Genomic DNA, 12,060 nt, shown 5'->3' with positions numbered 1-12,060 from the left:
GCCGACCCTCGGCCAACTTGGGTGAGGGTCGACGGCCCTCTCCCAGGCCTGGCTAGTCCCCACCCATCGCCGGCCATTGTCGGCGACGGCGGGGCGGCGACGACGAAGGCTATGCAAACAATCGCCGCTGCAGCTCATCTTGATTTTGTTTTTACCTTTTTTTTGTTATTTAGTAAATTTTGCAATTACAAATGCTGAAGTTCTGATTTTTTAGATATTTTTTAATTATTTTCAGTTTTTAGCTTATTAGGTGGAATTTTTTATTGAGTTTTGACTTTTTTTTTATTGCTGATTGGGATTCTTGGCGTGCCATGTATGTGTCATGTATGATTTCTGGCAAGCCACGTCGAACTTGTCACTGAAATAATCATTTTTCAAAAAACCTGGCACTTAAGTGATCCAAAAAAAAATATTGATACTAAAGTGAGCGTCGATCACAAATATTGGCACTCAAGATGTTCTTCTGCTTCAATTATTCTCAAGACAAGCTTCTTTTTTTAAATGAAGAACTCCACTTTTGAGAACCCAACATTTGTTTATACGGGCAACCAAATCAACGGAGATTCTATGTTTTATACTTCAACAGCTACTCAAGTTTCTTTGTATAATATCGTGCAACGAGTTGATTGGAAACCGATCCACCGAAGACTGTCCGACAATTAGATTGAAAGTGGAGGATTATGAAAGGTGATCATTGTACCGAGGAAAGAAAAGAGATTAGAATCAATAATTCCAAAGTTCAAGGGAGCTTCATACTTGTCATATGTGCGTATTTAAATTGTAATCCTTTAGAGACATTGAGTGTGCGATTGGTAGTGAAAAAATGTGATCCACCAACTCGAGTATCGTCACCCTATTTTGTAATCTTTCATTGATTGATTAGTCGAATCTAGCCGGTAGGCTGTTAGCGCTGAGAGTGAACGTAGACTTGCAATAAGTGGAACCACTATAAACTTTGTGTGCAAACTCTTCTATCTCTTAACTCTTACTTACTGCATTTGATAGTCCATTGCATACTTGTAAATCTGATTCTTTTCGGACTCTAATTTAGTTAAGAACTTGATAGTTTAAATATCACATTATTTTATCAAGTGCTTTAAAATCACATATTCATCTCCCTCTAGGTGATACTGCTAGCAACATCACCAATAAAGTTGTGGTACTACCAAATAAACTCTAAGTTTGCCTAAAAATAGCATAGAAATAATTTGCAGTCTGACAACATATTTTTTAACATGATAGGGAAAAAAGATATTAACGGAAAGCTAACAATTAAACCCCGGTTACCATGTCCGGCATGCCTGAATGCAATCCTATTCATGAGAGCAAGGGCATTGTTAGTCAACCGGACAACACCAGCCTTCACCTCACCTCCACCTTTACGCCCCTTTGCATTACCGAACCCCCAAGCTCCTTCGCGAGGCGGTTTATGGAGTCACACATTCTTTAGAGACAATAACCCAATAAGAAAGTTTGCTAAGAATGAGCCAAAGTTATGTCTTGCACGGATTCAGATTAGATCGGGTAGATCGTTAAATGGATCAATTTGAATCGGACCATCTTCAAAACTGTCAAGAGAGATGGGTTTTAATAGCTTGATTTTAATGTAATTTTGTGTATCCTAGATGATTACTCTTGAAAAGTCATGCGAAATAAAAAACAAAAAGAAAAAACATTGCTTGAAAAGATTCCTTCACATGAATTACGCAACACGATTGATTTACACTAATTCCACATCTATAATGGATGTGGTCCAGGCAAGAATTTTATAAGAGACTCCTATCCCCAATGAGGATGATGTACATATAATCAAGCAAGCTGTAATATCCTCTATTGTTGTTGCAGGAAATCTTCTTCAACTATACTCTTAATTGATGGGTTGTCTATAATAAAGATAAAGATAAATATATCTACGTCCGTACTTGAAACCGACCTGTAAAAGATTGTTTGGTGAAATCCTCCGACTAGGGATGACAAAAAATGTGATTCAATTTCGAAAGACTTATACTTTCCTCAATTTCTAAAAACCAATTTTTTTTATCCCTCCATGTCTTTTATTGGCATGTTACGAGTCATAGGCATTGCCAATTTATAAATTTAAGAGAATTGATTATGTAACAGTTTTGGGTGATTATAAGATTAACAGTTTATTTTGAGAAAAAAATAATTAATTAAAACTTATTATGGGGTCCATTCTTTTAAGAACTTTTGGCTCACAATATACTATTATTCTTCAAGTCACCCAAAACTATTATGCTAACAAAACCCTAAATTTAACTAACAGCAAAAACGAGTGATGTCCATAATACACCAATCAGAGATGGAGTTTGGTGGATCTTCCAACCCCAAACAGAGGATAACATGAGCATTTTTAGTGATATAAACTAGAGATGTCAATGTAGGTTGAAAACCCATATGGGTTATTAATGTGAATTTTAAGCCTAATTATATGTGGGTTGTAAATGGGTTTATCTTTAAACCCATTTACAATCCATTTAGCTAAATATAGAAATTATAATAAGTAAATATTCCATGATTTAATTAAATATAAAAGTGCTTGAGTAATAATGGACTGGTCTGGTTGGGTATGATTATTTTTATTTTTATTTTTTTGTATGGATTGAGTTGGGTATAAATCACTAGATTTGTACTACATGAAAATGGACTAGTATGGGTCGGGCACCATACCCGACCTACCTGTTTAGCACCTCCGATGCAAACTAATCGTCAACTAGTCCAGTACCAAAAGAAAAATCACGTGATAAGCGTTGCCATTAGACTAGAAGTTCGCACTATTTTGTTTTTAGTTCATATATCTTCGTGTATTTATAGCTCGCTCCCCAGTCTCAGTCTACTGCATTGAACTAACAAGAGAGATTGAGACGTCAAGACAAGCAACAACCATGTTCGCCGAGCTGCTCTTCTCCTTCTTCCTCCTCATCCTCTCTCTCTTCTCAATCCTCTTCACCAGCAAGAATTCCATCACTCATCACAAGAAGAAAATACCATCATCACCCGCTAACAATCTCCCCCCAAAATCGTATCCGATCATTGGCTCTTATTTTGCGATCTACGCGAACCGTGAGCGGCGTGTCGAGTGGCTCTCCGACATGATCAAGCTCTCCCCGTCCGCCACCTTCGTCCTCAACCGCTTCTTCGGCCAGCGCCAGGTCTTCACCGCCAACCCCTCCAGCGTTCGGCATATCCTCAAGACCCACTTCTGCATCTACCCGAAGGGAGAGCTCCTCCGCTGCAGCCTCCGCGACTTCCTCGGCGACGGCATATTCAACATCAATGGCGATGCCTGGAAGTTCCAGCGGCAGGTCTCGAGCCATGAGTTCAACCGCAAGTCCCTGCGCAAGTTCGTCGAGCATGTGGTGGACGCCGAGCTGTTGGGACGCCTCGTCCCCATCCTTGCCTCTGCTGCCAAGACCGGCGCCGTGCTCGACCTGCAGGACATCCTACAGCGGTTCACGTTCGACAACATATGCAAGATCGCTTTCGGGTACGACCCAGCGTATCTTCTTCCCTCCCTTCCGCAAGCCCAGTTCGCTGAAGCATTCGAAGAAGCAGTCATGATCAGCAGTGGAAGGCTGAATTCGATCTTGCCCATCATATGGAAGCTCAAGAGGTTTCTCTGCGTGGGTTCGGAGAAGCGTCTGAAGAAGGCAGTTTCTCAGGTACGGTACCTCATACATCGCTGACATGATGTGACCAACTTATAGCAATATGAGTGAAGTCATGACAGCTTTTGCATTTGAATGCTAAAGAAATCTCACTTCTCACTTCTTCGATTGTCATTGATCCGTGGGATGACTGTATGACTGATGCGTATACTATGTTTCAGGTGCGAGGCTTTGCGAGAGACCTCATAAGAGAGAAGAAAGAGAAGATAAGAGAGGGTCGCTCGCAAGAGGTCGAGCTCGAGCTCGACATCCTGTCTCGGTTCTTGATGTCGGGCCACTCCGACGAGGACTTTGTGATCGACATTGTCATCAGTTTCATCCACGCTGGCCGGGACACCACTTCGGCCGCGTTGACGTGGTTCTTCTGGCTCGTCTCACAGAACCCGCGAGTGGAGAGAGAGATACTCGATGAGATTGCAGAGATGACCGGGACACTGTCGGCCGTCTATGAGGAGACCAAGGACATGGTGTACACGCACGCCTCGCTGTGTGAGAGCATGAGGCTGTACCCTCCTGTTCCCGTCGACACCAAGGAAGCCACCGTCGACGACATTTTGCCTGACGGGACGTGGGTGAAGAAGGGGACAAGGGTGGTGTACCATCCTTATGCAATGGGGAGGCTGCCGGAGCTGTGGGGCTCAGACTGGCCTGAGTTTAGGCCGGAAAGGTGGCTGGTGGAAGGGGGTGGAGGAGGGAAATGGGGCTTTGTGGGGCGGGACTCGTACGAGTACCCGGTGTTCCAAGCGGGGCCTAGGATTTGCTTGGGGAAGGAGATGGCGTTCCTCCAGATGAAGAGGGTGGTCGCCGCCGTGACCGGGAGGTTCAGGGTGGTGCCGGCAATGGAGAAGGGGGCCGAGCCAGCATACTGGGCCGACTTGACGTCAAAGATGAAGGATGGGTTCCCGGTGAGGATTCAGGAGAGAAGTGGATTATTGTAGGAAACCTCCACAAGGGATTCGTGCATGGAGGTTTTGTGGCTTGGTGTGTAATAATTGCGTTATGATAATGGAAAGTGCGATTCCTATGAGCATGTTTGAAAATGTACTTTGTTTTTTTTTTTCGACATAGAAAGTACCTTAGGAAGCATGTCTAATTAGGTTAGGGTGTTCCGCCAACAAAAAAAAGAGAGTAGGGTGTCTACGCACTCTAATGACAAATCCAAAAGGAATCTCCAACCCCATAATCACTTTTAGGATTTACTTCAAATACATGAATTGCGTAACGATATAATCCACAACCTACATTTTTTATTTATTTTGGTAAGTGTCCACAACCTACATTTATCACTATAAATTTAGATAATCGATTAATGTTTTGGATCATAACTATCCATATCAATAACGATATATCATCGTGATTTATGTAACAAATGAATTACTTATAATCCGTATCATATAAAATTAGTGTTATAGGCTGTATTTCAAAATTATCGCCACGCTTTGGGGTTTCTCACCTAGGTGCAAAAGCATTTCCCATCGTCATGTCATGTCTAATAGTTTCCTCCATACATTACTATTACTTATAATAATAATAGTATTATTATTGTTGTTGTTGTTTCATTCGTAATTATACATTGTTTGAAATGAAAAAAATAAATTATTGTTCACGAGTAAAGATTGTGATATCATCAATACGCAATATGGCTTCACTAAAGCATAACGTAATTTATTTCATGTGTGGGAAAGACAGGTCTTCGTTCGAATCATGAGATCACGAATGGAAAACTAAAGATCCCACAGAGCGAAAGGTGGGCATCAACATATTATTTACATGCTTTTGGAATATCACATTGTCCACTCAAACGTATCATGAAGCACTTAATAAATGAAATTTCTTATTTTCCTCGAAACAATCATGTTGCCGTCATTTTGTGGTATTTATTGACCACCTGCAATTTTCCCGAATGATATATTCGTGCAAATATGAGTGGGATTCCACTCTATGGCAGCTTGACAGTTATTCAATTAATATAACAATTGATTTACTCAATGTATCATATGATCAGATATTTTGTGGGACTACTATCAACTTTTTTAAAAGCTTAATTTGTGAGATGCATGGGGTTTTGATATTTAAATATTCCAACACTCTTTCTTATGTGCAAACTAGACTTTGGCCTAATACTAAGCGCAAAATGAGAAATGATTAAGTGGTTGTCCTTAATCTTTTGCGAGAATAACATTTTATTTTGGGCCACAAAAAATAAATAGCATATAATCATAAATTATTGTGTTGTCCACTCTTTCAAGAATTTATGCCTCACAATATGCTATTATTCTCACAGTAGACTAGAGACTGTTATTCTAGAAAAACTCACGCAGAAATATGTAATAATGGAGGCATACAAGGTTCTTGGAAATATTTGTACTGAAAATATCATGATCTAATACCATGTAAACTTTTATTATTCTACTGTCAACTGTTAAAAAAATCTAAACCATTAAACAAAAGCATGTTTTATTATTTAATATTCTAACATTTTCTCGTTGATTGCTCATAGTCAAAAACTTTCTGCGATAAGGAGGGCATGTTATTTGCTCAATCATATCTATAATGAGGAAAATGCAGGTGCATACTGTATTGCAAAGTTATCGACAACAGAGGTTATCGATATGTTTTTCTAGTCATCTTTGACAGATTTTGGAATCATTTTTCTTGTAGATTATACGTGGAAAGTTTATTTTCAAAGTATTAGAGAAGCATTGCAACATTCTTTTAAATAAGAATCTCAGTTATTGAATCTTTTAAAATACTCGAATTCCAGATAATTCTCGTAAAAAAGCAACCAACACGTGGATTTCTCTGATTTGAACACAAAAGAAGAAGAAATGACAGTTTAGTAGATTTTGATAAAAAAAATACTAAAATGATATATTAAAGGTATATTCTTTCTTTTTTCATCGATCTTAGCATTAATGAGATTTTGGAGAGGACTAATTTTGACCATATAAATTTTGGGTGTGTTCAAAGCTATTAGAGGGGGTGAAAATGGTGTGAGCCTTATCTTATTTGATTGGCAAAATCTAAATAGGCTCCAGTCTACAGTGAGATGATTGAAACCGGAAGCTTATATTGTAGCAGAAATTGATCCCTTCTCAATTGTATTACAATGAAGTAATCTTACCAATTATAATAGAACAAGTGGAAAAACATCAGTGAAAAGATATTGGAAATTCAGTTTACTTACTTCTATTAGTTAGAATATATATAAAACCGAGGATTAGCACGGCCGCAACGACTTATGCCTGCGTTCCGCGACTATACCTCAAGAGGGACTAGCCCAGCAACCCACCGCCAGGGCCCCCCACTTAAATCACGAAATCGAGTTTGGAGTTTCGAACCCAGAACCTAATAAGGAAAAAGCTCACTCTCACCATCTCAGTCATGCATGGGTGGGTTTGTTTCACTGAAAAACAAAAACTTGGAAATTGCCCTAAAATTAGTTTATTGTATTGATTATACAAACGATCAACGAAGAATATATTCACTGTTAACTAAAAAATAAAATATTCTTTTTTCTAATCTTAGTATCGTATGATATTTTGAGCACCATATCTTCGGAGAATTTAGTTTTACAAGAAATTACATTTCATATTAATTAATCACTCATAATTATATCAATAATCTTGCAAATATGAACTTTTCGCTCAGACACGACGCTTTACAGGCCATGGGACCACGCGTTCTGGTCCTTGAAAAGCCAGATAATGACTCCAGACTCAGACAAGAACCAAACTTCCTCTTACGTTACCTACACGAAAGGTGAGCCATCCCCAATTTTTTTTCTTTTTAAAAACTTTAACGTGGGCTTTTGTAAAGGAAATTTTTTTCGACTTTTTGATATTTGAAATAAGGAAAACTATTTGAGGTATGAAAAATTTTTTTCACAGATTGAAAATACCAAGTACAAATTTGAGAAAAATAACTTTCTCTTCTACAAAAGGAAACCACTTTCCTAAACGTTCAAACAATGTAAACCGACCATTTTCTTTGAAGATGATTTTCATGAATAATAATTTATTTTATCATGAAATTTGAAGTGAACTAAACGCATCCCCGAATTGAAAACCAAACGTTTGCAAACATTTTAAAGACATGGACCGGACTAACTTTTTTATGTCGAAAGAAAATCTTCCTAAAACCTCGTTAGTCGTGTGGCAAGTTCCAATTGAGCACGTCAATAAGCGGGACCTGTCACATCACTCTGTAAAGGCAATTTCGTAAGCTTTCTTAATGCATCTAGCATTGCCGGTAGGGCATGTTTGCATTGTACGGTACTTGGGAATGAAACCATTGGAATAGGAATGGAAAGCTCATTCCCTTTCTTAAGCCAACTTGGAAAATTGGAATGAAACGGAATGGAAAAGGAAATTGAAAGTGGAAGTTAAATTCTGCACATTACTGCATTTTCTTAAGGTGAGAATGAGTGAGAACCATTGCAAATGGAGAAAATTATCAAAAAGGTCTTAAATTTATTGCAATTGTGTCGATTCAGTTTTAAACTTTTTTTTTTTTATTAATTTAGTTATAAAAATTTTACAATTATGTCAATTTTGTCCATTTGGTCGGTTAGTACTGTTGTGATAATTTTAATGATATTTTAACAATTTTTATTTTTTTTATTTTCAATAAGTTTGTATTTTTTTTTTTTTTTTTGGTTGGACCGACAACCACCTACTGATCCAAAACCAAAAAAATGAAAAGAAAAAACACAGAAAAAATTATTACAAAATTAAAAATTTGGAAACTTACTAAAAATTTGCCACGTTAGTACTAGCCAGCCAAATGGACTGAATTAATACAATTGCAAAAGGTTTAGAACTAAATTGGCAAAAAAATAAGTTTATTATTGAATTGAAACAATTGTAATCGGTTTAGGATTTTTTTTGGTAATCCTCCCATTGCAAATGTGTTAGTTATAAAGACAAGCTGACAAGTGGATCATCGACTAAAATCTCATATTTGGTGACCTTTCTATGAAGAAAAAATTGATTTGGCGGGTAGACTTGACATAATTTACGTTATACTTAGCAATGCAATAAAAATGACGCCATAGAAATGTACATCCCAATTTTGCTGCGACTTGGAAAAGAAAAATTGATGCGACCCAAAATGAAGTAATTATCGAATTAATTCATATTTCAATTAACGTAAGGTCAATGCCAATAAGATAAACCCTCTTGTCAACACCTAAGTTTGTTTTTTTGGTCGAAGTCAACACCTAAGTTTGACTTCTCTTTTTGTGTCCTTCCACTCCAAGACAAGTGGTTAGTGTGCCACTCAATCTAAACTGTGACCTTCTTCCTAACTTTGGGATATTTAGTTTAATAATTATGTCACGAATTGAATGGCATTTTTTCCCTCATTAACCTCAATAATCGAAAGAACGAAATCCATTGGATAGTAAATTGAAAGTAAATAACTCAAAAATAAGGTTTTATGTGACCCGTTGTTGTTAATGCAAAAAGACAATGCAATTTTTTTCAATGTTTGAGAGCAGAGTTAGCTCCTGAGTACAAGGAGACGGTATTGATATCAACCATTCCGTTAAGAAAGCAGCTTTTTTTTTTTTTTTGGTGGGAAAAAGGTTTGTATGACAAGGCATTATAGCACAGGTGAATGATTCAAATTCTTATTTGCAAAAAATTAAAATAAAAAATAGAAACATGAAGATTTAAATCCTCACACTCCTAGGAAAATTGTCTAAAAGGTCCTAAAACTATTACAAAATGCAGTCATTTCAGTCATAAAGTTTTCAATTTGACCAATTTAGTCCTAAAACTTTTGACAATTTGACAATTTGTAATATTTCTGGCCAAAAAGGTGGCTTGTAAAGTTGGCATCGGCTGCGTACGTGGCACAGCTGAAGCCGACGCCGATGTTTTTGATAGATGAATATAAATTTAAAATTCTAGTATTCTTTTTTCTTATTTTCTTTTTATTCTTTTCGTTTACTAGATCTATGTATGGGGCACTTGCCTAGTGGCTAGTGAGGGCTTCCTAATCCTCGCTGTGATGTCCTAGAATTTCGACGTCCGTAAGAAAACTGGATTTGATAAATTTTAAATCATGAATTCCAGTTTGGCAAATAAAATTGGATTTTTGAGGATTGAAGAGATAATAATTGGATTGTTCTGCAACGTCGGTTAGAAAAAGTCAAGCCTAGGTAGTGCAATCGTTGAGTCGTAGTACTGAGACCCTTCATGTTCGAGCCTAACCCCGACCAAATCCTAGATGTGAAAATACCAAATTGCCCTTAATCGATTGAGCCAAATGACCTACCGGAACCCATTTATCAAATGACCGTTTAGCCCCTAGATATTATATAATACATGATAAAACTTTAAAGTGTTGATTTGACCAGGTGGGTCCCCAGCCAAGTCACATCAACCGCCGCCCCTTATCACCTCATCCTCTCTCTCTCTCTCTCTCTCTCTCTCTCTCTCTCTCTCTCTCTCTCTCTCTCTCTCTCTCTCTCTCTCTCTCTCCTCCGGTGCCCCCTCCCCCTACACACCTGAAGCGGGCCACTAGCCACCACCCCATCACATCGCCGTCGTCCCGCCATGCCGAGCTCGTCCCGACCATCACGCCACACCACCAGCCACCGGCTCGAACCCGCCAACCCCGAGACCCTAGCTCCCGTCAACTTTCCCCTAAAATCAATAGCCACCCCCATTCAACTAGTCGCCCAGCCGTGTTGTTGCTGTTGACCCGCAACCCCGGCAATTGCCAGCTAAATCCCAAAAGCCTAACCGACCAGCCCTAGCAATGCTCCACAACCCTGGGACTTGCAAGATCCCAGCCCAAGAACCCTAGGTTGCCGATCCGGTTTCGCCTAAGCTCAATCGTGAGCCGTGAGCCGCCCACCGCCACCTCTTTGCCGTCGCCCGGCATTTGCCACCACCCAAGCTTACTTAACTCTGCCGTCCCTCTCACCCCAAGACCCACAAACCCACGAGCTCCCCAATACCCCGATACCTAGCCACCCCGTTGGACCCGCGACCCATCCCCGGCTATCATCCCGTCATTGAGCCACCGAGCCCTACAACCCGAGCCATCACTAAGCCAACCCATACCTCCGTCACTCGCGACTAGCCATGAGCTACTGCTACTACCCGCCACCCATGAGTCGTAACGCCGTACAAGACGACTCGTGTCGCCCAAGAGACCCGGGAGGCCGAGGACTCGAGAGCCATGCCATCCACCATCGGAGCTCGTGAGCCACTGTCTAGTCGCCGGCCATCGAGAAACCCCAGCCTGAGATCCTCCGCCCATGAACCCGACCCGGGCCTGAAACCCTCAAGCCGACCCAACCTGAACCGAGCCTCGTAGTCATCGTGACTTGCAAGATCCCAGCCCAAGAACCCTAGGTCGCCGATCCGGTTTCACCTAAGCTCAATCGCAAGCAGCGAGCCGCCCACCGCCGCCTCTTTACCGTCGCCCCGGCATTTGCCACCACCCAAGCTTACTCGGCTCCGCCGTCCCTCTCACCCCGAGACCCACAAACCCACGAGCTCCCCGATACCTCGATACTTAGCCACCCCGTTGGACCCGCGACGCATCCCCAGCTATCATCCCGTCGTTGAGCTACCGAGCCCTACAACCCGAGCCATCACCGAGCCAATCCATACCTCAGTCACCCACGACTAGCCATGAGCCGCTGCTACTACTCGCCACCCATGAGCCGTAACGCCGTACAAGACGACTCGTGTCGCCCGAGAGACCCGGGAGGCCGAGGACTTGAGAGCCATGCCATCCGCCATCGGAGCTCACGAGCCATCATCTAGCCGCCAGCCATCGAGAAACCCCAACCTGAGATCCTCTCGCCCATGAACCCGACCCGGCCCGAAACCCTCAACATGACCCAACCCGAACCGACCCTCATAGTCGTCGTGAGCCATCCGTGCTCGAGTCCTCACCAAACGTCGATTAGTTTATGAGTTAATCCCTAATCTCTAATTAGGCCATTAATTGCGCTTAGGGATATATTAATTAGTGTTAATTATGAATTAGCGAGCTTAATGATGGATTAATTGGGTTAACCATGGTCGGGCTAGTTCATTAACCCTAGTTAGGTTAACAACTATAGTTACTTTTAGTTAACGACAGTTACTTTTTGATTAATCATGGTTAGTTAATTAACCCTAGTTACTTTAATTAATCATGGTCGGGATAATCAACCGAGGATGAATTAATTGATTATCACTGGACTAATTAACTATAGTCAAATTAATTAATTAAGGTGGACTTAATTAATTATAATTGCTTAATTAATTACAATTAAGCTAATTAACCTAAGTCGAATAATTAATTAATTATTATTAGGTGATTGGGCGATGACTAATGTATGCCTTGGTTGTGTCTGACTATATGT

At 40.3% G+C, this 12,060-nt stretch overlaps 1 protein-coding gene across 1 annotated transcript; it reads left to right on the top strand.

The window, feature by feature from the left end:
- Positions 1–2,849: 2,849 nt before the first annotated feature.
- LOC115731461 (cytochrome P450 94A2-like) lies at positions 2,850–4,716 on the top strand. Its single transcript, XM_030662129.2, has 2 exons — positions 2,850–3,680; positions 3,848–4,716. The coding sequence occupies exons 1-2, from the start codon at positions 2,904–2,906 to the stop codon at positions 4,622–4,624; spliced, it is 1,554 nt and encodes a 517-aa protein (XP_030517989.1). The 5' UTR covers positions 2,850–2,903; the 3' UTR covers positions 4,625–4,716.
- Positions 4,717–12,060: the final 7,344 nt, after the last annotated feature.

This window comes from Rhodamnia argentea, chromosome 6 (genome assembly GCF_020921035.1).
Source record: "Rhodamnia argentea isolate NSW1041297 chromosome 6, ASM2092103v1, whole genome shotgun sequence".
Lineage (NCBI taxonomy): Eukaryota > Viridiplantae > Streptophyta > Magnoliopsida > Myrtales > Myrtaceae > Rhodamnia > Rhodamnia argentea.
The sequence above is the reverse complement of the archived record's forward strand: the minus strand, read 5'-3'. Positions and strand labels throughout refer to the sequence as shown.